This window comes from Microcebus murinus, chromosome 18, assembly GCF_040939455.1.
Source record: "Microcebus murinus isolate Inina chromosome 18, M.murinus_Inina_mat1.0, whole genome shotgun sequence".
Classification (NCBI taxonomy): Eukaryota; Metazoa; Chordata; class Mammalia; order Primates; family Cheirogaleidae; genus Microcebus; species Microcebus murinus.
Genome location: NC_134121.1, coordinates 46,516,966 through 46,543,480, shown reverse-complemented (window position 1 = coordinate 46,543,480; position 26,515 = coordinate 46,516,966). Strand labels below are relative to the sequence as shown.

Sequence of the window (26,515 nt, the reverse complement as noted above, 5' to 3'; positions counted from 1 at the left end):
GAGGGAGCGCACTGAATGCCGGCCCCGCCCCCGCCCCCGCCGGCCGCGCTGTACCGGCCCCGCCCCTCGCGTGCGTTCGTTTTTAAAAAAGCGCGGGCACGCCTTGCGCAGGCGCAGTACTGCTCGAGCCTTAGCCGCACAGGCGCAGTGGCGGTAGGATGGCGGAGTTGGTGCCTTTTGCGGTTCCCACCGAGAGTGACAAAACCTTGCTAGTGTGGGAGCTGAGCTCTGGACCCACGGCCGAGGCCTTGCATGTGAGCCGGGGCCAGGGTGGAGGGAGGGATGGAGAAAGCCGCCCACCCGTGACTGGGAGCCCAGGAGTGCTGCCTTAGCACCTCACCTGCCGCTTAGCCTCCACTGACCGGCTCTTAGTTCGGTAGGGGGTCCCAGCAGTCACCTAGCACTAACAGATTTTACAGAGACCCAGAGGTAACTCTCAACAGCCAGCACATTTTGCCTTCTAAAGCTTCTTAAAGCTTAGAATTTAAGAGGAAAACTTCTTCATGAAATGAGAAGTGTTTCGAGTTGCACCCACTGTGGAGAAGGGTTTGGGGAATACGAGGGGACGTGAAGTTTTGTTTTTCTGGCCATGAGATTTCATGCACTTACTTGGCGTGGGACCACCCCACAGAATTCTCTATTCACAGAATTCTCCCAGTTTGGCCTTCTGTATTCAGTTCGGGTCTTCCCAAACGCTGCAGTAGCTCGTCCTGGTTTCTATGCCATCATCAAGTTTTATTCAGCAAGGGATGCCCATAGAGCCCAAAAGGCATGCGACCGGAAGCAGCTTTTTCAGAAATCTCCAGTGAAGGTGGGTCCAAATGTGGGATTCTTAGCTCCACTGGAATGAAGTGCTGAATTCAATAATAATATGCTGGTGTTTGCCTGGCATTCTGGTTTACTGAATACTCTCAGATGCATTGCCACGCTGATCTTCCAGTTCCTTGCTTTTAGATGAAGAAACTCAAACTCAGGATGGTTAAGGGCCTTGCTTAAGGTTCATGACTAGAACTGTGAAAGCTAGGCTGGGTGCTGTAATCGTAGCACTCTGGGAGGGTGAGGCGGGAGGATCGCTTGAGGTCAGGAGTTCGAGACTAGCCTCTTACAAGAGCGAGATGGTCTCACTAAAAATAGAAAGAAATTAGCTGGACAACTAAGAATATATAGAAAAAATTAGCCAGGCATAGTGGCACATGCCTGTAGTCCCAGCTACTCTGGAGGCTGAGGTAGAAGGATTGCTTGAGCCTAGGAATTTGAGGTTGCTGAGAGCTAGGCTAATGTCACGGCACTCTAGCCTGGGCAGCAGAGCAAGACTGTGTCTCAAAAAAAAAAAAAAAAGAACCATGAAAGCTAGAGGTCAAACCCAAACTTACTGATGCTAAATCCCATGTCATTTTGTGCTGCCCTTTAAGAACTCTTTCCCAGGAGATTTCTGTTCATATTTACTTTTATGTAGATTTAAAATGTGTGAGCATGACAAACTCTTTTTGCCAGTTGTAACATAAGAGAAGTTTTATCATCATCATCCTCATCATAACTCTCAAGCTGCCTATTCAGAACGCCTATTCAGAATCCCCAGAACATAGGAACCTTTTTTTTTTTTTTTTTTTGAGACAGAGTCTCACTTTGTTGTCCAGGCTAGAGTGCCGTGGCGTCAGCCTAGCTCACAGCAACCTCAAACTCCTGGGCTTGAGTGATCCTTCTGCCTCAGCCTCCCGAGTAGCTGAGACTACAGGCATGCGCCACCATGCCCGGCTAATTTTTTATATATATATCAGTTGGCCAATTAATTTCTTTCTATTTATAGTAGAGACGGGGTCTCGCTCTTGCTCAGGCTGGTTTTGAACTCCTGACCTTGAGCAATCCGCCTGCCTCGGCCTCCCAAGAGCTAGGATTACAGGCGTGAGCCACAGCGCCCGGCCAGGAACCTTTTTTTAATGCACTGTAAAAACCCAATTGCATACTAACATGCCAACCAATTTTACTTTCCCAGAGACACAGAATGATATTTTGTGCCTCAATTCAACCATCTTCCGTTTTTTTCAAGGACCATTTCAATTCCTCATTGGCTACTTGATCTGGCTACTTCCTGCTGACTTTGCTGCCTTTTCTTGTCCATATTCCTTTCTTCATTGATTTAATTTTGATTGAATCTGAGAACTCTACTTAGCAGTGACTCCAGGTATACCACCTCCATTTCTGTAGCCTGTGCAACACCCTCTTCAATCCTGGCTCCACTTCCTGTGATTGCAATGATTACCTGTCAGACATTCTTTAATTTTTGGACTATGATCTGCTTAAGCAGTGACCATCTCACATAACCACTCAGATATTACAGATGGTACTGGAAATATTATGAAATAGTTACTTGGTATCATTTTGTGAGTAATGAGTTTTTAGTGCTCTTTGGATATTGAGACTATTCCATAAGCTTTAGGTTTTGAGAATTTCACAGCATAAAGCCCATAACCAATAGAGTGATGAAGGAAATGATCTACAAGTCAATATATAGTTGAGAGGAGAGGGCATTCATATTATTATAGATGTATTTATGTATTAAATACATTTATTTACTTAACTCAGAGTTTGGGTTACTATCCCCCCAAGATTATCATCTACTTTAATTACGTATTCTTTTATACTTTGGCAAGTACACATAGTTCTTGTGTTTTATGCCTTTTATAAATACAGAGAATAACATTTTAAAATAAAATTGAGGATAGGCCTAAGGCACCTCAAAGAGTTTTTTTTCAGTGGCATGAAAGAAAATGGTTGCCAGCAAGAACTGTGGCAAGGTTATCCAGGTGATGACTGTCTGTATTATCTAGGGTCTCAGAGCCCTTCCGAGGCTTTATGGTTGTCCAGAAAAGCTCCACTCTGACTCACAACACAGGCAAGTCTCCCTTCAGCATCCAGCATTCAAAAGTTAGCCTTCAAAAGTTTCTCCTTCCCAACAGGCATTATCTTCATCTCTTCAGTTGAAGAAAGTAATTTCAGTTTTTATTTACTCATTCCTTCATTCATTCACTCAATCAACAAGACAATCAGTCCTCTATGATATGTCAAGAACTCTGCTTGGTTCTGGGAATGAGAAAAGAATAAGACATTGTTCCCTCGGGCACTTAAGGAGCTTATAAACTAGTGATAGAGGAAGACGCATAAATAAGTCAATAAAGATTTATGCCGGGCGTGGTGGCTCACGCCTGTAATCCTAGCTCTCTGGGAGGCCAGGGCGGGCGGATTACTCGAGGTCAGGAGTTCGAAACCAGCCTGAGCAAGAGCGAGACCCCGTCTCTACTATAAATAGAAAGAAATTAATTGGCTAACTAATATATATATATATAAAATTAGCCGGGCATGGTGGCGCATGCCTGTAGTCCCAGCTACTTGGGAGGCTGAGGCAGAAGGATTGCTTGAGCCAGGAGATTGAGGTTGCTGTGAGCTAGGCTGACGCCATGGCACTCACTCTAGCCTAGGCAACAGAGCAAGACTCTGTCTCAAAAAAAAAAAAAAAAAAAGATTTAATATGACTTTGATTTTATCTGTATTATTTGAATTTTATGACTATTCATGTACTACACTTTTTAAGAAATGAAATAGACATATAAGAAAGAACTAGTGATGGAAGAAATCCACAGTAATGTGTAAAATGTTAAAGAAGCTTCTTTTTCTTTTCTTTTATTTCCTTTTGAGACAGAGTCTCACTTTGTTGCTGGGGCTAGAGTGCCGTGGCATCAACCTGGCTCACAGCAACCTCAAACTCCTGAGCTCAAGTAATCCTCCTACCTCAGTCTTCTGAGTAGCTGGGACTACAGGCATGTGCCCGGCTAATTTTTTCTATAAATATTTTAGTTGTCCAGCTAATTTCTTTCTATTTTTAGAAGAGACAGGATCTCGCTCTTGCTCAGGCTGGTCGCGAACTCCTGAGTTCAAACGATCCACCCACCTCGGCCTCCCAGAGTGCTAGAATTATAGGTGTGAGCCACCTCGCCCAGCCTAAAGAAGCTTCTTAATGCAGATGAGCCTCTAATTGTTTTCATTACTTGTGAAATTTATATAAGTATGTCTATTACCTCTTCTGACAGGGGTTAGTAACTTGGGAAGAGGGGTGGGTGGCGGGATCATCTTACCTGCTCTTCAGGCCATATTCTCAAGCAGGAGCTATTAGATAGGAAGACTGAAATGATTTCTTTTCTTTGCTCAATTACTACCCTATAATTTACCTCTGCAGGGCTTCCTTAGTTGCTTTCATCATCACTGTTCACTACCAGAGGTTAGGGAAATTTTCCAATTAATCAGGGGCCCTGAAAATGATTCAGAAAAGTACTGTGGCTTAGACATAATCAATAACACTTATTTAGGACTTAGTATGAATTCAGTGCTTATAATATTCTATCACATTTAATCTTCACATCCATTTTATGAAATCTGTATTGGTAAATCTCAAGTGTATCCAAAATAGAATCTCTTCCCAACACTTTGGGAGGCTGAGGTGGGATGACTGCATGAGGCCAGGAGTTTGAGACCAACCTGGGCAACACAGCAATACCTCGTCTCTACAAAAAAATTAAAAATTAGCTGGGAACAGTGGCATACGCCTGTAGACCCAGCTATATGGGAGGCTGAGGTGAAAGGTTGCTTTAGCCTAGGAGTTGGAGGGTGCAGTGAGCTATGATCACATCACTGCCCTCCAATCCAGCCTGGCCAACAGAGCATGACTCTGTCTCTAAAAAAATAAATAAAATAAAATCTCTGGCAGGTTGCGATATTGTAGGTTTATCCCTTGTGACTTTAGGTTCGTCTTGGCACCAGACATAAAGCAGTTCAACATCAGGCTCTTGCCCTAAACAGCTTCCAATGTCAAGAATTGGCAAACTACTACTTTGGTTTCAATGGATGGTCAAAAAGGATCATCAAGGTAAACCTTATAGATTTTCTTTCACTAAATACACTTTCCCTTTAACATTGAAATCCCAGACTTTAGACGGAAGGACTGAACTGGGTTGTGGGGAGGAGGTATGAGAGGCTTCCTACTGTTGAAGGTAAGTGGATGTATCTGAATTTCCCTGCCACCTAGAATTAATAATAATCTCAATCACTTGGATGGTGGTCTCCATAATTCTCTCAGTGTTTGTATGGCATATAATAAAAATGGTTGTCTATATCTAGTAATTCATTTGCAAATCTTGCTTGATTTTGAAGCTATAGGACACATGAACTATAAGCTGGGATTATGAGAGGCTAGTTTTTATTTCTAATAACAAAACATTTTGAAGTCTACATTAAGATCCTAAGGAGAACCTTTAATTCAAAATCCTAACAGCTTCAGGAGCTTTCTGACCATGAAAAAAGGGAAAATGAAGATATTGTGGCACCACTTCAGAAGCAAAGCCTGAAGTTCTTCTGTGCTTTAGAGGTGCTGTTGCCATCCTATGCATGCAGGAGTCCTGGAGTCGGCGTCGCAGAGGAGCCTGTGCATGAGCTGGAGGAAGGTCTGTTTTCAGTGCGGGGGAAGGATTTCCCTTTCTTCTTACTTTCTAAAACTCATCTTTTCAGATACATATCAGACCCTCCCCTTGCTAAGCTACTAAAGTCCTGGGCAGAGTTTTTCTCCCTTATAATTACAGGTTTTTACCTTACGCAATACCTGACAGAAACTTCAAGTTAAAAATTTTAGAGCTGACCTCTTTCCAAGAAGCTTAGGAGGAGGAAGGAGGAGGAGGGAAATAATTTTTTTCCAATTTTTGGTTAAGACCTTGCTTTGTGTTAAAATATTCCTTCAAATACAGATCTCTTGTAGCCTTCAGTTGTCCCAGCAAAATCATCCTCTAACAAAAACTCCTGTGTAAACATTCAGTCCTTTTTCTACTCATGGACGGGCTTGAACAGAAAAAGAATCAAACATAGATATGTAGACAGGGTACTCAATTGATATTAAGTTTTTTCTAGAATCCGTGGTCCACAGGCTTAGGGTTCTAAGTCAGAGGTAGGTGAGTAGAGTGAAGTAGGCTCCTGTGGGTGGTGCCCACAGAGGGGTCAGACCATCTGTACCACCACCAAACCTTTTTCAGTGTGTGATTCCAGCCCTTGGTGCATAGGAGGTATGGTCTGTAGGAGTGTAGCCTCAACTGGTCAACATGAAATCTGTGGGTTATGTAGACTTGTGCCAAGTTTCTGGCTTGTATCTCCCTTGTAGTCCTTCAGGAAACTTCCAGACTACATAGAGGCAGTGAAAATGAGCCCTACCAGGAGGTACCCACAACAGTTCCATTCAACCATACCATTGTGTTCTGTTTGCCCTTGATCACTAAGATAATGATCTAAGAATCATGGATGTATTTACATTCTTTAAACATTTAGCAATTATCATTCAAATAGGCATTTTAAATTCATTTATTTGGGTTGGATTTAGGACCATTATCGTTCCTTATGAAAAGGAAGACAGCTCAGAAGTTTGCTATTCAGAAGGCTTTGTCAGATGCATTCCAGAAACTACTGATTGTGGTTTTAGGTAAGACTTTCTATTTTTATTTCTTATTGTTATAATTTTTTTTTTTTTTTTTTTTTGGTGAGATAGTCTTGCCCTGTCACCTAGAGTGCAGTGGCATCTTCATAGCTCACTGCAACCTCAGACAACTGGGCTCAAGCGATTCTCCTGCCTCAGCCTCCTGAGATGCTGGGTCTACAGGCGTGCACCACCATGCCCAGCTACTTTTTTCTACTTTTTTAGAGACGGGGTCTTGCTCTTGCTCAAGGCTCTGGTTCAAGGCTAGTCTTGAACTCCTGGCCTCAAGCAATCCTCCCTCGTTGAGCTCCCAGAGTGCTAGGATTATAGGGATGAGCCACTGCACCCAGCTATTTCTATAATTTTAAATAATTTTTAAAAATAGAGACACAGTCTCACTATGTTGCCCAGGCTAGTCTCAAACTCCTAGGCTTGAGCAACCCTCCTGCCTCTGCTTCCCAAAGTGCGAGGGTTATAGGTATGAGTACCTGTGCCCAGCCAGTAAGACTTCCTTTTTTTTTTTTTGAGACAGAGTCTTGCTTTGTTGCCCAGGCTAGAGTGAGTGCCGTGGCATCAGCCTAGCTCTCAGCAACCTCAAACTCCTGGGCTGAAGCAATCCTGCTGCCTCAGCCTCCCAAGTAGCTGGGACTACAGGCATGCGCCACCATGCCCGGCTAATTATTTCTATATATTAGTTGGCCAATTAATTTCTTTCTATTTATAGTAGAGATGGGGTCTCGCTCTTGCTCAGGCTGGTTTCAAACTCCTGACCTCGAGCAATCTGCCCACCTCAGCCTCCCAGAGTGCTAGCATTATAGGCGTGAGCCACCACGCCCAGAGTGCTAGCATTATAGGCGTGAACCACCACGCCCGGCAAGACTTTCTTGATTGTCCTTGAAGGACTTCAGTTTCTATGAGCAAGTAAACTCATTTTGAAAAGTTAATTGAATGAAAATATGGATATCTAAAACATTCCACATTATGCTTTTATTCACTAAATATTTTTACAGCAACAATCTCAGATTTGTTCTTTGTGACATTTATGAGAAAAATGACAGCAAATATTATTGTCCCCAGTTTATAGGTGTGGAATGACTTTCCTCAGTTAACACAGAAAGTGTTTGATCCAAGTCTTCTTTCTCAATTGCTTGCCTATCATACTGATTATACAGTATGATATACATACAGAATACTGATTATAAGCTTTGGACACATGGGTTTGCGTCCTAACTCTGTCTTTCAGATTTTAATGCAATTTTAGGTTTTATAGCCAGAGAGATTTGAAGATGTTTAATATCTCAAAGCTGCAATCTCTTTCTCTGCAAACTGAGGTTAGTAATTCAACTTACCTTATGGGGGATATTGTAAGAATAAATAAGATGACAAATGCAAAAACTCAGAACTATGCTTACATAGTAAACAGACAAAATATGTTAACTATTATTATCATTGTTTTCTATCTGAATAAATAGATAAACTCTATTGAAGAGAGTTGATCAGATTATGTTTTATGAATCAAGATTCAGTTTCAGCTTTAATTTGTAGCACTGACATTGGGCGAATATGATTCTTATGTAATAACTGGCTGCTTTCATGTGAGCCTTGAAAGTGGTCATGCTATTGAATGGCATTATGTCCCCTGTTGAGTTTTACAGCAGTGTGAATGTTACAGTTTGTGCTCAAAGGAAAATTGATGAACAGAGAGTCCTGGAACAGAATTGCTCTTCTGCTTCACAGCCCTGAAGGCTTAGAGACTGAGAAATCCTAGCTAAGTTACCAGAGACCCTTATTTGCTTAAAAGAGATGGCCCTGATTGGTCTCAGCCTTCCAACCTGGGCAGCCCTTCTAGTGAAAGTCTTACTTCTCTGGTCATCAGGTAGAATTTCTGTCAACTGTCAAGTCCAAGTAATAATCTTCAAGAACCAAACTAGGTGTCTGGGTTATTTACCTCTCCCTAGTATGTGAAGATCCCTAATACATACTCAAAACTCCTTAGACCAAAAGCTTTACAGCTCTAGTTTGCCTTGAAGGAAGTTGTATTGTCTATATGGTATGTGGGCCAATTTCTGCCAATAAGATGTTCAAATGCTTTCTCTCTGCGAAGCTTTGTTCATTATATCTGGTGGAATTTTGGTTCCCAGGGAGTAGACACTTACCCTTTGCTTCTAATATGAAGTGTCCGCTAGTCCCGGGGTCTCTATCCCAGGTTTGAACTCACTTTGACCCCCACCTAATGCCTTACTATTTAATCATATTATGATTGAACATTTTTGTTTTCACATTTTTTGTTTCCTATAAATTACAAATTCCATGGTTCCTATCTGTAAGATCATAAAGTTTTTTGAACCAAACAAAGTTGACACTTCATACATATTTTTAATAAATAGTCATGTTAAAAACTGAAGTGTGAGATGAGGAAATTTCCAGGAAAATTCCCTTATTTTCTGCTTTTAGAGATCAAAAGAATGTCTCATTAAGGGGTGCCATCATTAAATGCAATAAGTTTTAGAACAAAAAAGAATTCTGAATTAATCTTTGTTAACTTTATTTCAGAAAGTGGTAAAATAGCTGTGGAATACAGACCCAGTGAAGAGATCGTAGATGTCAGAAGTGAAGAACTACATGATTTAATTCAAGTATGTGGAGATAAAAGCTTAAGGGTAACATAGCCAGTATAGCCATAATTCAAGACAACCAGCAGGATTTGGAATATTTCAGCATGTATCATTCTTAGGAACGTGTGAAATTCCGAAACTGCTTTTGAGTGCAGGGTATTTCTGGGGCTTTTACTAAAGTCCTGGCCCTTGGCTTTGACCCCTTATTTGAAGTTTAGAGAACAGAATTAAGGACTATTAGAAAACTACTACTGTTGTAGACACAAGAGAGGGGTTAGTCTCTCCTACCAGGGTTTAGGGATTCTGGGCTACATGAAGATAGGCCCCTCAAACAAGATCCCAGGAATTTGAGCAGGAACTAACAATTGCTTTAAGTGTGATTATGCTATAGCTTTCGAAAACTATTATGCCTTTCAAATGTGGCTTATTACCTAGAGCTCAATATCTTCTATATATCTTGGATGGAATATTTTGCCGAAGATCCTTTCTGTAGATCAATTACAGTCATGTGCCACATAACAACCTTATTGTCAACAACAAACCACATAAGTGATGGTGATTTCATAAGAATATAATGGGATTGCCCTATACAGGTGTACCATTTTTTTAATCTTTTATACTGTATTTTAACTGTACCTTTTCCATTTAGATATACAAATACTTACCATTGTGTTACAGTTGCCTACAGTATTCAGCATCAATACATGCTGTACAGGTTTGTAGCCTAGGAGCAATAGGCCATACCAGATAGCCTGGGTGTGTGGTAGGATATACCATCTAGGTTTGTGTCAGTGCTCTCTATGATATTTGCACAGCAACAAAATTGCCCAATGATGCATTTTTCAAGCTCCTCCTCACATGGGAAGCAATGTATAACTGTATATGAAATACCTTAATTAGGGATTAAGTTGGTAAAGTAATATCTAAAATAGTCATTATTTACTATGTATAGGATTTTTTTTAAGGAGCAAAATTATGTTTTGTGTTAATGGGAACTTAATTTGGGGCTAGATTTTTGATTATTTAACTTGCTCCAGAGTTGCAAAGTGTTTTGTTTTGAAAAAGGAAGAGAAAGAGATTCCATTCTGAAAAAGTATTTGAAGCTTTTTCCATGTAAAATAATTATTTTAATTCTATTAAAATAAAACCAGTGAAAGTAATGTCAAACGCTAAGAATACTAGCTTCCTGTGAAATGAGAGGAAGGAAGGAAGTCAACACTGATTTCGGAAACATGATTGTAACAACAGGTCCATCCCTAAATGAGGCGGATTTTGGAATCGCTTCCAACTTAAAACCATTACTATGCGACAAGCCATGTGCTAGACACTGGGAAAAAGGATGAAGCACCTTCTCAGTTTACATATTATCGGTTGTACCAAACAATAAACAAGTCATAAAATAGATAGGAAGGATTGTGAATTAAGTCAGTTGAGTTCTATTATAGTAGTATTTCAAGAAAATTATTTAACCTGCTGACTTTAAGATCCTTTCTTCTTCATGTGTGCACACAGGATAGACCTCTGAAAAGTGGCGTAGTTACTTCTAGGTCAATGGCTGTGTTTAGCCAAGGCAGAATGGTGGTGGGGGGGAGGAGTTTGCCCATGCTGACATAAAGGGCTATTCACTCGGATTCACACATTCTTTCCTAGACTGAATTGCCCAACTCCTAAAACCACTCTTACAGAAATTTTGGAGTCATCACTGATTCTGTGGCAGCCCCTATCTAATAGAGTGGTAAATTAATTATCATACATGGAACAAAGGATACTGAAAGTTGAGCAAAAATGGTAACATTTTGGAGTAAATAACCGTAAAGTGTGTTCTGCCTGCCACCCTAACTGGTGTTCATTTTGCAGGTCAGTTGCATTTCTTGGAAGCAGTCCTGCCAGGGAGAGGAAGAATATCTCTCAGATTTTAGTCTGGAGGAAGACGAGTTCAGGCTGCCAAAACTGGACTAGCACTTCCGAATACATGGAGAGGAGAGGCCCTGTGACTTCCTTGGGAAGCTCAGCCGTCCATACCCCAATGGGCTGCTGGAGTTCTGGGGCCACCTGGGTCTGTGGCCCAAATCCCTCCTCGCTAAGGCGGCAGTGGTGTTCCTGTGGGGGACAGTTGTACCTCTGCAGGGGAAGAGAGGCTTGGGCCCAGTGATTGTGGGGAAAAGCTCGCCCGGGTGGCACGGAGCGGATCTGGGCCTGAGCTAAATAAAGGCTGCTGCGTAAACAAAGGTGTCATAGATAAAGGGCGGGGCGGGGCGGGGCGCGGCGCACGCTTCCTACGGGTGCTCGCGCGGCAGGGCTGCCAGAAGTGTTTCGGCTCCAGCTCGCGCTGGAGCTTCCACACGTCATGTTCCTACTGTGCCTCTGGACTCCACGGGTCCTTCTCACGTGGCAGTCGTTGTGGCTGTTGGTCCAGGCAGCTCCGCTTCTGGAGTGGGCCTGGAACCCTGTCCCACTCACCTCCGAACCCCCAAGACCTACTGAGCGCCGGTATTCCCGCTCCTTTGATGTCTCACTCGAATCGCCCCCTGCGCTTACACCCTCCGCAGACCCCGAGGGCTTTGCTTACCTGGGGTCCTCTGCTTCTTCCCAGATGTTGGGCCCGCCTCAGGAGTTGACTGAGACTTCGGCTCCATTCCTGGACACGCAGTCAGCTCAAGAGCTGCTTCCAGGGCGAGATCAGTTTGCTGTTCCACATCGGGATCTGAATGACAAGCTGACTCAACGACAAAGGCTCCCCGAGGTGGTTCCAGTGCCAGGTTGGGATCAGTCTCAAGTCCTACCTCAGCCTCCTCAACTCAGAAGTAAGATTCAAGCTGTAGGTCTAGATCAGGCTGCAGATCACCAGGCATCAGAAATACTTGTTCCACCTCTAGATAGTCGGAGTTCAAAACCAACAAGGTTTATTATTTCACCAAAGATCCTAAAGAAAGGTCTAGCCCAGCATCGACGGCTTGCTAGGGTGGCTGTTGGAACTTCAAATCAATTTGCATCAAAACCACAGCATCAAAAACAAACTCTACAGAATGATAATTATCTAGATCCAATTATGGATATAGTTTATCCTCGTGGCCTACCTCTGGAATTCCCACAGAAATTACATGAGCCTTCAAGGCCTCCTGAACTTTCTCAATTCCATCTAGAGGATAAAACTCAAAATCTAGAGACCCCTGAGGAGATCCAATCTTCTTCACTCCAACAAGAAGCCCCAGAACACTATCCTGAGGAGGTAGAACATTCTTCAACAGAGCAGGAGGCCCCAGCTCAGCAGCTACCTGATACTGAAGAGGTTGTAGCTCAGCCGTCAATACATCATGAAGTAAATGTTCCATCTCCAAGGCGGACTGCAGCTCAACGCTCAGTCTTGTCCAGAGTCACAGTTAAACATGTGGATCTTGAGCTTACAGTAAGTCCAGAGCCAAGTAACAACATTGAACCTACTCCAAGTCAGCAGCAGGCCCCAGCTCAGCCTCCACAGCACCATGACGAGGTACAACCTTCCTCAACCCAACAAGAGGCCCCAGCTCCTGAGCAGGTCGAACTTCCCTCAACGCAACAGGAAGGCTCAGATCAAAGACCAGAGCTCCCTGAGGAGGTTGTACCTTCTGCCACCCAGGAGGAGACCCCAGCTGAGTCTCCAGGCTTTCCTGTGGAGGCTAAACCTTCCCTTAATGAGCAGGAGCAGCCAGATCAGCCTTCTGAGTCTCCTGAGGAGAGTGAACCTTCTCAGACCCAGCAAGAGGCCACAGCTCAAGCTCCAGAGTCCTCTATGGAGAGTACAGCTCAAACTCCATCAAATCATGAGGTGACCATTCAACCTCATCATTATAACTTGCCCAGTGTTACAGTTAAACCTCTGGATGTGGAGGTTACCATAACTTCAGAGCCTACCAAGGAGACTGAATCTTCTCCAGCCCAGCAGGAGGCCCCAGTTGAGTTTTCAGAGCTTCTTGAGGAGGTGGAACCTTCTGCCACCCAGGAGGAGACCCTAGCTGAATCTCCAGTCTTTCCTGTGGAGGCTGAACCTTCCCTTAGTGAACAGGAGCAGCTAGATCAGTCTTCTGAGGAGAGTGAACCTTCTCAGACCCAGCAGGAGGCCATGGCTCAAGCTCCAGAGTCCCCTATGGAGAGTATAGCTCAAACTCAATCAAATCATGAGATAACAGTTCAACCTTATCATTATAACTTGCCCAGTGTTGCAGTTAAACCTCCAGATGTGGAGGTTACCATAACTTCAAAGCCTACTAAGGAGACTGAATCTTCTCCAGCCCAGCAGGAGGCCTCAGTTGAGTTTCCAGAGCTTCTTGAGGAGGTAGAACCTTCTGCCACCCAGGAGGAGACCCCAGCTGAGTCTCCAGGCTTTCCTATGGAGGCCAAACCTTCCCTTAGTGAGCAGGAGCAGCCAGCTCAGCCCTCTGAGTCTCCTGAAGAGAGTGAACCTTCTCAGACCCAGCAGGAGGCCACAGCTCAAACTCCAGAGTCCCCTGTAGAGAGTATAGCTCAAACTCCACCAAATCATGAGGTAACAGTTCAACCTCATCATTATAACTTACCCCATGTTACAGTTAGACCTCCGGATGTGGAGGTTACCATGACTTCAGAGCCTACCATGGAGACTGAATCTTCTGCAGCCCAGCTGGAGTTTCTAGCTCAGCCTTCAGAACATCCTGAGGTGGAACCTTCTCCAATCCAGCAGGAGCAACCAGCTCAGTCTCCAGGGCATCATGAAGTAACAGTTTCACCTCCAGATAACTATCAAACTCAGCATTCAGACTTGCCCAATGTAGTTACATCTCCAGGTCAGCAGTTCACCACAGCAGGAGAGCCTACTACAGAGGTGGGAACCTCTCCAGTCCACCAAGAGACTACACCTCAACTCTCAGGGCAAGTCAATGATGTGGAACCTTCTTCAACCCAGCAGGAGGCCCCAACTCAGCCTTCGGAGCTCCCTAATGAAGTTGTAGCTCAACCTCCAGAGCATCATGAGGTAACAGTTTCTCAAGTTCAGCCTCCATTATTACACAATGTCACCATAAAACCTGTGGATCATGCGGTTACCACAACTCCTGAGTTCACTAATGAAGTTGAAATTCCAACCCAACAGGAGGCCCCAGCTCAGTTTACAGTGTCCCCTCAGCAGCTTAAACCTTTGAAAGGCCAAGAAGAGGTTATAATTCAGCAGCAAAACTTCCCTGAAAAGGATGAACATTCTCCAACCCATCAAGGGGTCCCAACTCAGCCTGAAGAACTTCCTGAGGAACCATCTCCAAGCCAGGAGGAGATCTCAGCATTACCTCAAGAGCCCCTTGTAGGTGTTAGACCTTCACCAGGCCAGCAACAGCACACAACTCGGCCTCTAACATCCTATACAGTTTTCACTCCAATTAATTATACAATGGGACTTTCACCTCTAGATCTGTCTATGATTTTCAGAGGCTATTCAATGTTGCCTAAAACCACAGTTAAACATGTGGATTTGGAGATTACCTTAACTACAGAAGAGCCCACTACAAATGCTAAGCCTTACTCAGTCCAGTGGGAGGGCACTGCTCAGTCTACAGTTTCCACTGAACAGGCTGATTTTTCTGCAACCAAGTCTGATCCCTTTTCTGCACTTCAGGATCGCCCTGAAATGTTTGAATCTTCCCTAGTCCAGCTAAAGGCCACAGCTAAGCCTTCACATCCTCCTAAGGGATTAGTACATTCTCCAGTCCAACACCAGACCCCAGCTGAGCCACCAGCGTCCCCTAAGGAGGTTAAACTATCTGGGACCCAGCGGGAAGCCTTGGGCCGTCCTCCGAAGTCCGCTGAAGAGGTCAGACCTTCTCTACATCAGCAGGAGTTTCCAGCTCAGCCTTCAGAGTCCCCTAAGGAGGTTGTAGCTCAACCTTCAGTGAATTATGAGATGACAGTTCCATCACCAGGTCAGGATCAAGCCCGGTATCCAATATTGCCCATTGTTACAGGTCAACCTGTGGACCTGTGGCTTACCATGACTCCAGAACCCACTACAGAGGTTGAACTTTCTTCAGTCATGCAGGAGACCCCAACTCAATCTCCAGAGCCACCTAAGGAAGTTGTAGTTCAACCCCCAATATCTCAAGAGGTTACAATTCCAACACCAGGTCAAGATCAAGTCCAGAATCCAACATTGCCCACTGTCACACTTCAACCTTTGGACATGCAGCTTACCATAACTCCAGAACCCACTACGGAGGTTGAACTTTCTCCAACCATACAGGAGACCCCAACTCAACCTCCAGAGCCACCTAAGGAAGTTGTTGTAGCTCAACCCTCAACATCTCAGGAGATGACTGTTCCAACACCAGGTCAGGATCAAGCTCAGTATCCAGGGTCACCCAGTGTCACATTTCAACCTTTAAATCTGGGGCTTACCATAACTCCAGAACCCAGTATACAGGCTGAACATTCTACAGCTCCTCCAAAGCCCCCTGAGGTAGCATTTCCACATCCGTACCAGGTTGAGGTTCAGCATCCAAACCTGACTGAAGGCACACTTCAACCTTTGAACCTGGACCTTGCCATGACTCCAGAACCCACTACAGCTGTTGGACTTTCCCCAGTCATGCAGGAGACTCCAACTCAACCTCCAAAGCCACCTAATGAAGTTGTAGTTCAACATCCAGTATTTCAAGAGGTGACACTTCCAACACCAGGCCAGGATCAAGCTCAGCATCCAGCATTGCCCAGTGTCACAGTTCCGCCTGTGGACCTAGCACTTAACATAACTCCTGAACCCACTATGGAGGCTGAACCTTCTATAGCCCTGATGAAGACTACAGCTCCTCCAAAACACTCTAAGGTGACATTTCCACATCTGGACAATGTTCAGGCTCAGCATACATACCTGTCTGAAGTTACACTTCAACCTTTTGATCTGGAATTTACCTTAACTCCAGGACCTAATATGGAGGTTGAATCTTCTCCAACCATGCCGGAGGCCCCAACTCAGTCTCCAGAGCCACCTCAGGAGGCTATAGCTCAACCTCCTGTGAATTATGAGATGACAGTTCCAACTCCAGGTCAGAATCAAGCTCAGCATCCACTGTCGCCTATTGTCACAGTTCAACCTTTGGACCTGGGGCTTACAGTAACTCCAATGTTCACTGCAGAGGTTGAACATTCTGTAGCTCCTTCAAAATATCCTGAGGTGACACTTCCACATCCATACCAGATTCAGACCCAACAGCCAAACTTGAATGAAGTCACAGTTAAACCTTTTGACCAGGAATTTACTGTAACTTCAGAACCCACTGCAGAGTTTAAACCTTCTGGAACTATACAGGAGACCCCAACTCAGCCTCTAGAGCTGCCTAAGGACGTTATAACTCCTGTGTATTATGAGATATCAGTTCCAACACCAAGTCAAGCTCAAGCTCAGCAGCCAATGTCATCCAGTGTCACAGTTCAACATTCAGACCTAGAGTTTTCCATGATTTCAGTACCCACCGTGCAGTCTGAACATCCTGTCACCCTGGAGAAAGCTGTAGCTCCACTTCCAGACCAGGTTCGGACTCTGCCTGAAGTTATAGTTCATCCTTCTGAGATGGATTTTACTGTAAATACCATCTCAGAACAGCGTGCCACCACATATGCCACCAACATATGTGAGCTCTGTACCTGCAAAGATGAGACAATGTCATGTGTTGGTCTCAGACCAAAGCAGAGGCTCCACCAAGTGCCTGTGCAGGAGCCTGATGTCTATAATGGCACCTTCACTGTCTTGTAAGCATCACCTCTCCTTTGTTCTCTGCACCCCACCTCATGTGGCAGCATTTTCCTTGAGACCTTCCTGGGCCTTCTTCATTGACTGACTTTCTCCTTTTACTTGTCAACTTTTCCTTATCCTCATTCTCCTTCTTACTATTGTACCCCTTCTCTAAACTTTACTTGTGTTACTCTTACATTTTCCTTAACCAGTTTTATTTAGCCCCATCATATCCTCCCTAACCTCTGCCCCCTGCGTTTGCTCCACTCTCTTCACAGTGGCATGTCCTCGTCTCATTAATGATGACACGACAAGGTGGTTAGTTCTGGAGCCAGACTGCCTGGGTTTGAACCCCCGCCTGTCATTTATTAGCTTTGTGACCTTGGGCAAGTGATTCTGCTCTATGACTCAATTTCCTCATCTTTAAAATGGGGATTATGATAGTTACCATTTCATAGGATTGTTGTGAGATTTAGGTGTGTGAGTACATGTAACACATGTATCAGTGCCGGGCACACATACGAATGTTAGCTGCTATTATTATTATTCAGTTCCTTAGTTATGTCCGGAACTCATCTTTGTACCTGGCATTCTATATGTAGCAGCTATTTTGTCCCCCAGCTAGGGCAAAGTATGACATTGTCTCTAGAACATGAAAATGATAGGTGGGAAGAAAGGATAGGTATAAAAAGGGAGGTGATTTGTAATTAAATACTATGAGAGACGCAGACCAGAGGTGCCATAATTCACCAGAATCTATAACCACTGAGGTGTGGAGGTCAGGAGAAAGTTCCCTGCATAAGCTGAAACTTCATCTGGGGCTTAGAAAGAAAACTAGGCAGTAAAGTCTAGGCAAAGACATGGCTGCAGAAATGATGGGGATTTACTAGACCAGTCTGGCTGCAAAGAATTGGGTTAGGAAGCAATGAAAGACGTGATTATGAAAAACCTCAAATATCAGATATGGGAGTTTGAAAGTTATGCGATGAGGTATGGTGAGCCATTGAAGGTTCTCAAGCAAGAGAGAGAAATGATTAAGACAGGAGGATTATTTTAGAATCCACATGTAGAGCGCTCTAGAGAGGAAAGCTTACCTCGGGAGGACCAAATAGAAAGCTCTAGCAAAATCTAGGAGTACAGTGAGAAGGGGCTAAATCTGAGTGGCTGTGACAGGAGTGGGAAGAAAGTCCTGGCAACATGACAAACAGAACAGACAGGATTCAGTGACCGACTAGGGAGTCGGGTGATGGTGTGTACAGGGAAGGGAGAAATCAAATGTGACTCCAAGGTTTCTGTCCTGGATGACGAAGAGAATGATGGCAGTGTGACAAGTGGACATGCAGCAGTCAGGGTAGAGAGTCAGTTTGAGGGAGGGAGTTTAGTTTGGACATTTTACAATTTTTTAATGCTGAGCATTAAGCAACCAGAAGCTTCTGGTTGAATGGAAATGTGCAGTAGGCAGATGAAGAGACAAATGTGTGTTTTGACTGATTTCTATCCCCCTAATGGCAAACTGAATGAGGAAACTGTACTGAAACTAGAAAGTGATTAAGTAAAAGTGTTGCTGAGGAACGAGGACAGAGTTAAAGGTAAAGATTCAAAGTCATCCACAGAGTTGAAAGTGACTATAAGGTACCTAACAGCTTTCTTTTCTTTTTTATTTCTTTATTTTTTAGGAACTCAGATACTTTAATTTGCTACATCAAGAGAAAATTAAGTCATTCAACATATGCTCAGACCAGGGAAACAATGGCCAAATAGTGAATGAATGCAGCTTAAACACACCAATACATATTAAGTATTTTCAAAAACCGAGAGAATATATAAATTAAGGAAGCAGTTAAAAATTATAATATTTTATAATCCCAACACTCTAGGAGGCCGAGGCAGGTGGATCATTTGAGCTCAGGAATTCGAGACCAGCCTGAGCAAGAGCGAGACCCCATCTCTACTAAAAATAGGAAGAAGTTAGTTGGACAACTAAAAATATATAGAAAATTAGCCAGGCATAGTGGTGCATGCCTGTAGTCCCAGCTACTTGGGAGGCTGAGGCAGGAAGATCACTTGAGCTCAGGAGTTTGAGGTTGCTGTGAGCCAGGCTGACACCACAACACTCTAGCTTGGGCAACGGAGTGAGACTCTGTCTCAAAAAAAAAAATATATATATATATATATATATATAATATTTTGTATATGTAAAAATAAGAATGAAATATATATTATAAACATGTACACAAAAAATAAAAGTTAAATGAAGGGATAAGATATTCAAACAGTGCCAAGATACCAACCTGCTGATTACAAAGGACAAACTGTCCCTTACGATGGAGTGATGTGGTAGTCAGCACCTTAACCTAGTGAACATATCACCAATAGTGGAAAAACCTGAAATTATATGACTTCTGGTGTCATATAATAGACAATATATCATGTATCTAGCATTCTTGACAAAAGTGTTTAATAAGAACCTAATCATGAAGAAATAATGCATGCTTTTATTTTTTTTAATTATTTTTCATTTTATTTATAAATTTAAAATAATTTTTTGTTTTTTATTTATTTTTATTGAGACAGAGAGTCACTCTGTCGCCCTGGGTAGAGTTGCAGCGGCATCTTCATAGCTCACTGCAACCTCAAACTCCTGGGCTCAAGTGATCCTCCTGCCTCAGCCTCCCAAGTAGCTAGGACTGCAGGTGTAGACCACCACACCTGGCTAATTTTTCTATTTTTAGTACAGATGAGATCTCACTCTTGCTCAAGCTGGTCTACAACTCCTGAACTCTCAAGCAATCCTCCTGCCTTGGCCTCCCAGAGTACTAGGATTACAGGCATGAACCACCATCCCCCGCCTTTCTTTTAAACATGTGTCATTCATGGATATATTCCTACTTAAAAAAAAATAAAAAAAGAAGAAGCATATATATGTAGGATAAAATGTGAAAATCTGCACTCCCATCCTCCCAGCACCCTTGTCTCCTGCATCCTACCACCCATAAGATAACTCCGTTAACCATTTTGGTGTGTGCCCTTCCAATCTCTCTCCTTTGCATTTTTATTTCCTAATGAGGTAGTACTTTACTCTTTGCTCTGTGATTTGTGCTTTTTCCCTATGCAATATGTCTAAGAGATCTTTCCATGTCAGCACATTAGTCCCTCTAATTTCTAATTGCCCTTATCCTTCCAATACCTAGAGAGGTTTCAACAGAGGGCATTTAGCTAAAGCTTTGCTGTTACCTGACATAGGTTTCTTTTCTTTATTATTTAAATAAATTCTTATTTGATAATGCTAAACTTTTGCCCATATTTTTTCTGTTGAGTTATCATTTTTTAATTGGTTTGTAGAAGTAGTCAGTTTAGACACATAATTGATTTTGAAAAAAAAAAAATAGTTAAGCTGCTGAGGAGATGCATCATCATCCATGCCAGTGGTCCCACCTCATTCTAGATTAATTATGCAAACTGGAAAGCTGATAGCTCTGGAAATTAGAAAGCTGGGATTATTTTCTGTATTTGAATATCCCCTACAAGGTTGCCATGATTCTTTTATTCTATTTATTCTTTTCCTACCTATTCAAGGATGTGAACTATGTTTCTTCACAGGAATTTCCAAGGAAATGCTATTTCTTACATTGATAAGGATGTCTGGAAATCATACCATTGGACTGAGAAACTGTGAGTATATTCTCTCCAAATGTGAGTACAAAAAATTAACTGCATTGTAAGATCCTTCTTGGTCCAGAATTTTGAGGTCAATATTTCTGAGGAAAGATATTTCCCCCTCCCTATCTCAAATCAACCTCTGTTGATGGTAATTCTATGATTATTTTAAAATTAAATTTGGTGGGCTTTCTTTAAAATAAGAGGCGATTTAAATTTATTTTGTGTTATACAAGTAACACACAATTATATTCGTAATGTATGAAAACAAAACAACAGGTATGGTGCCCTGATCCCTGGTCCCTGAGGTAACCACTACTCTGAGTTTGGCATATATCCTTCTGGACCTTTTCCCAAGTATTTGCCTACATCTATATTTACATATAGCAAAACAGATTTGTTGTGTGGTCTTTTTATCTTTTTTTTTTTTTTAACATAAATGGTAACATCTTGCAACTGGATTCTTTCACTTCATGATATATCTTAGATTTCTTTCTTTCCTAGTACTTAGAGGGTACTCTAAGTACCCTCCTCTAAGTACCCTCCATTCATTTAAACTCCTACATAGGCCGGGCGCAGGCCTATAATCCTAGCACTCTGGGAGGCCGAGGTGGGTGGATTGCTCAAGGTCAGGAGTTCAAAACCAGCCTAAGCAAGAGCGAGACCCCCGTCTCTACTGAAAATAGAAGCAAATTAATTGGTCAACTAAAAATATATAGAAAAAATTAGCCGAGCATGGTGGCGCATGCCTGTAGTCCCAGCTACTGGGGAGGCTGAGGCAGGAGGATCACTTGAGCCCAGGAGTTTGAGGTTGCTGTGAGCTAGGCTGACGCCATGGCACTCACTCTAGCCTGGGCAACAGAGTGAGACTCTGTCTCAAAAAAAAAAAAATAAAAAAATAAAAAAGAAAACTCCTACATAATATTCCATATGGATATATCATTATTTATTTAATAATTCTCATATTGCTGGATGTTTATATTTTATGTCCAGTTTTCTTGTTACATGCATTGCTGCTATGAAATCCTTGTACATGCTTCTTTATAAACATGGGCAAGTATTTCTGTAGAATAGACATCTAGAAATGGAATTGTTGGTGTGAAGACGATGTAGGTATGAAATTCTAATTGTTCTCAAAAAAGTTGTGCCACCTTACATTACAGTCAACAGAATATGACAGCATTCATTTTTCCCTTTTGTCACTGAGTATTCTCCAATTCTTTGCTAATATGATGGGTGAACAAAATTTGAATTTTTCTGATTCCTTGTGAATTTAAATATCTTTATGTATTTATTGAACATTTGTGTTTCTTCTCTGAGTTTTCTGTCCTTTGTCCATTTTTAATGTTGAATCGTTTTATCATTTTCTTATTGATTTGTTGAAGGAATCCGTTTATGTACATAAATGATTTTGGAAAAAAATACATTCAAAGTAAGTATCATTTCACAAAAGTTTATGTGTCATATCATCATTGATTTCTGAATTTCTATTTGTGAAAATAGAGATGTAATTTTACTTCCCATTCAGGTTTGGCCCCCTGAATTCAATCTGTTCTTTTCATGGACCTCTGCCCTAAAGCGGTGATCCACAAATGGAAACTACATACATATATTTACATATATTCAAGAAAGTGCAGTTTTCTGGGAAAAGGATCCATAGCTTTTATGAGATTCTCAAAAGGTTGTATTTCATACAAGATTGAGTTACAAATGTAGGGGAGAAGGAAGATATTTCTTTTCCTGCAAAGCTGTACTTATCCTCACGAATAATAATAGATGGATGATTTGTTTTAAATAAAAGTAGTAAATCTGAAAATTGGTATCTGTTGCTTCATTCATTCATTCAACAAATATTTATGGAGCATCTACTATGTGCCAGGAACTGTTGTAGGTGCCAGGGATACAGGCCCAGGAACAAAATAAACCAAATATCCCAGTTCTCAAGGGGCTTATAAATATACAAATAAATTTATCAATATAATAGATATAATTTCAAGTCCTGATAAGTGATTAAAAGAGAGAGAAAGGAGGGAGAGTCACTCAATTTCAGAATGGCCTACTGTTTGCATTATATGTATATTTAAACTCAAATAAATCCTGAGTTCTCTCAATTTCTTAAAAGTTACAAGATAAGAAGAAGGACAATTGTCTATTATATAGAATCAAGAATTAATATTGTGAAGTTCAGAAGATTGCCTTGGTTAGGAGTTAAACATGGATGTATTGCCCAGGCATGGTAGCTCATGCCTGTAATCCTAGCACTCTGAGAGGCCAAGGCAGGAGGATCGCTTGAGCTCAGGAGTCTGAGACGAGCCTGAGCAAGAGCGAGACCGCATCTCTACTAAAAAAGAGAAAGAAAAAAATAGCTGAGTGTGGTGGCGCGTGCCTGTAAGTCCCAGCTACTTGGGAGGCTGAGGCAGGAGGATTGCCTCAGCCTAGGAGTTTGAGGTTGCTGTGAGCTAGGCTGATGCCACGGCACTCTAGCCTGGGCAACAGAGTGAAACTCTGTCTCAAATTTTAAAAAAATATATAAAACATGGATGTCTTAAATTTTAGTTTAGGCCTGGTTTTGATATTGTCATGGTTTGAGAAAATTTTAGATCTGGAAATAACTGATTGATTCCCTATAGTTTTAAAATTTTTGCTTCAATCAAAATGAATATTTGGAGTTCAATAAATTAATGTATTTTATTTCAGTTGCTTATTTTAAGCTCTTTTTTGGGGCAATCTTGTGATGACTAACCCACTTCTCAGTGTAAACTTTCCTTCCAAGCTGAATTTATTGTTACTTTTTAAATTTTTACTGCCTTTTCATCCAGACAACTTTACAGAAAGAACCTCCATTAATTTAAAAAATTTTAAAAGTTAAATTTAATAAATATTTCATTTTTGTCTTGATTTTTTTCATTTGCCATCATTTCCTATGTCTTTTTTGTATATTGTCCGTAGCATATCCATACAGTTTTGTTATGTGATGGGGAGGTAGGGTTTTGTCAACATTTTAGAGTTATGAAGAGGATTACTATAAACATTTTTGGACACATTGATTTGTTTTTCCTTTTTGAACATTTCCATGGAAAGTGAAAGTGTTCACTAACCAAAGTAAGAAGTCAAATCGCCTGGTTTGCCCCCTTCACATGTATTGTGAATATCACTGTTCCTTCCACCACGGTGGATTTCAATTGAGGTCAGACAGAATCTGATGCATTCTCAGGGTTCCAAGAGTTCTTTTGGGGAATTAAAGTTTTTGTGTTTTTATTTAAATTATAATCTTTTTTTTTTCTTTTTTGAGACAGGGTCTTACTCTGTCAGCCGGGCTAGAGTGTAGCGGTCTCATCACAGCTTACTATAGCCTCAAACTCCTGGCCTCAAGCAATCCTCCCAGATAAGCCTCCCAAAGTGCTGGGATTACAGGCATGAGTCGCCATGCCCGGCCTAATGATAATCTTTTTAATATGTATATAACTATACTGTGTATGATATGGACCACCTTATAACTGAGAACTGCCCTTAATTTCAGTGGAATGCTCTCTAGGTAGTAGTATTTTGTTGTCATAAGCTATGAGATGAAATTAATATCAATATGTGGCCAACAGATGCAGTAAGGGGAAGCACAATGTTTTAAATGTCAAAGAATACAGAACTTGATGGAAATAGTTTCATGAGGCAATATAGCATGCTCTCAGTTCCTCAAGGCTCCCAATGTATGTACAGCTGTTGATACCATTTGCAAAGAAATGGATTCTCCCAGGCAAAAGGAGCTTGCTTGGACATCTTAGAGAATTTCTTCTGTATTGGCTTGTTACTACTTCCTCACCCCACTGTTTTGGAGAAATAGCTATGTGCCTGCTTGTTCATCAGGTTCTAGAAACAGTGCAGTACCCCTCCCCCAGCATGTTCCTAGTCTTTACTGTAAGATTAGCCCAAGTAAAGGCTATAACATTTCTTGGGCAGGCCCAGGTGTCAGGCTTGTCTGAGGATCATTCTGGTTCCACTTTCCTTTCTGCTATTCGTATGCTGAGGTTTTTATTTTGTTTTGTTTTGGTTTTTTTAAGAGACAGGGTGTCACTTCTGTCCATTAGGCTATGCAGTGGCATGGTCATAGCTCACTGCAACCTCCAACTCCTGGGCTCAAGCTGTCCTCTTGCCTCGGCCTCCTGAGTAGCTGAAACTACAAGCATGTGCCACCATGCCCAGCTAATTTTTAAAATTGTTTTGTAGAAACAAGGTCTGGAACTCCTGACCTCAAGCAGTCCTCCCACCTCAGCTTCCCAAAGTGCTGGGATTACAGTCATGAACCACTATGCCCAGCCCATATACTGAGTGTTTTATTAATAACACTTTATATTTATATAATCTTTAGTTGATTCCTTTTCGTGGATAAACTATCTGCTTACCTTTGTCTGCAGATATTAATGCTGCTATTCTAAAGTCCTCTCGTGCTTTCTCTGTTAACTAATTTGTTGTTTGAGTTTGCTTTCTGTCCTTACTGGTGTTGGCTTTTTCTTGTTGTTTGGTCATTCCTGAATGTAATTCATCTTTGTAGTTGAAATTCTGTTGCTTCTGTTTTCCAGCTGCAGGAGACAGGTGAAATGACATGGTGGGACTTGTGTTACAGGTGGATTCCCCTGAGAATAAAGAAGAGGTGGGAAGCACCTAGTAAGGGAGTGTGTGCCCTTCCTCCAGGGTTCCAGGACCCTGCCCCCTTTTAACACCAATTGCTCCTGTCTGGAGGAAGACACCTTTGCTGCCTGGTCCAAGGAGGAAGTATATGAGGTTGATGTGCCTCTGGCTGCTCCTACTGTAGTTTCCCAACCAATAACCCTGCAGATGGCTCCAGGGCATTTCTGATGGGGAGCATTTGTAAAGCTGCTTGCAAGTTTTGAGCTAAAGTTGTGAATTTTTAAATTCTATCATTTTAGGGATTTGGTGGAGGTGGAAGGGGTAGAGACTTGGCATGTTCTCGATCTACCAACTTGAAATAGCACAATCTCTTAGGAAAACAATTTTGCACTCCTATTGCATCCTAGAGAAACTCAGACAAAAGTGTTATTGGAATACATGTACAAGAATGTTCAAAGCAGCATTGTTTGTAATAACTAAAAACTAGAAAAATCTCAATATTCATCAACAGTATATGAATAAATAAATTGTGGTATAATGATACAATGAAATACCCAAAGGTGGCATTATTCAGTAGAAACATGATGTAAGCCACATATGGAATCTTAAATTTTCTGGTAGTAACTTAAAAAATAAAAGTAAAAACAAACAGGTGAAACAAACATGAATATATTTTATTTAACCCATATATCTAAATATTATAGTTGCAACATATAATCATTATGTGTATTATTAACAAAATAATCTATTCTTTTTTATACTAAGTCCTCAAAATATCCAAAGTATTATCATTTCAATATGTAATTAGTCTAAAATTATTTAGAGAGTTTATATTATTTTTTCCATACTCTTTTGAAGTCTAAATTTGGTTGCTGAACTTTCATCAAAAATACTTAATCTATATTTAGATTTCATACAGTACGCAGTTTAAAAAGTAGCATCCTATACCCACGTTGTTGCAATCGCACTTAAACGTTTTCTAATGACTACATTGAGTATCAGCGTTTAAATTTAAAAATAATTAAAATTACTGACATTAAAGATTCAGTTCCCCAGTCACCCTTAGCCACACTGAAGTCCTCCGGAACCACATGTAGCTAGTGGTGACCTATCGGACACGCCATACAGGCACTGAAAGGAGCCAACCTCAGCTACAAGCAACATCATCATAAATTTACAAACAGAATGTTGAGTGAAAGAGGCAAGATAGAAAGTCATATGTGCAATATGATTCCATTTACATAAAATTCAGGAAAGGCAAACTAAAGGATGTTGCTTATGGCTGACATATAATAGGTAACACTACATTTTAAAAGCAAGGAAATTGCAATAAAAATCAGGAGAGTGGTTACCTGTAGGGGTTAGAGAGAGGGTTGTGATCTGAAA

The 26,515-nt window shown here is 41.7% G+C and overlaps 2 protein-coding genes across 5 annotated transcripts in view; both read left to right on the top strand.

Annotated features, from left to right (window-relative positions):
* Positions 1–116: 116 nt before the first annotated feature.
* Positions 117–11,341, top strand: RDM1 (RAD52 motif containing 1). 4 transcript variants are annotated; one of them, XM_012786844.3, is made up of 7 exons: positions 117–254; positions 632–811; positions 4,796–4,918; positions 5,324–5,492; positions 6,413–6,511; positions 9,059–9,141; positions 10,978–11,341. In XM_012786844.3, the coding sequence occupies exons 1-7, from the start codon at positions 159–161 to the stop codon at positions 11,077–11,079; spliced, it is 852 nt and encodes a 283-aa protein (XP_012642298.2). In that variant the 5' UTR covers positions 117–158; the 3' UTR covers positions 11,080–11,341. The 4 variants fall into 4 exon arrangements, with proteins under 4 accessions (XP_012642298.2, XP_012642300.2, XP_075850078.1 ...); XM_012786846.2 differs by lacking the exon at positions 632–811; XM_075993963.1 differs by lacking the exon at positions 4,796–4,918.
* A 119-nt stretch (positions 11,342–11,460) lies between these two features.
* Positions 11,461–26,515, top strand: part of LOC105883598 (leucine-rich repeat-containing protein 37B) — a 50,468-nt gene continuing 35,413 nt past the window's right edge. Inside the window, exons 1-5 of the mRNA XM_075993918.1 lie at positions 11,461–14,428; positions 14,741–15,387; positions 15,508–15,632; positions 16,668–16,866; positions 20,450–20,521. Coding sequence (XP_075850033.1) covers positions 11,468–14,428; positions 14,741–15,387; positions 15,508–15,632; positions 16,668–16,866; positions 20,450–20,521 — 4,004 coding nt within the window. The 5' untranslated portion in view covers positions 11,461–11,467. The remainder of the gene's footprint in view (positions 14,429–14,740; positions 15,388–15,507; positions 15,633–16,667; positions 16,867–20,449; positions 20,522–26,515) is intronic.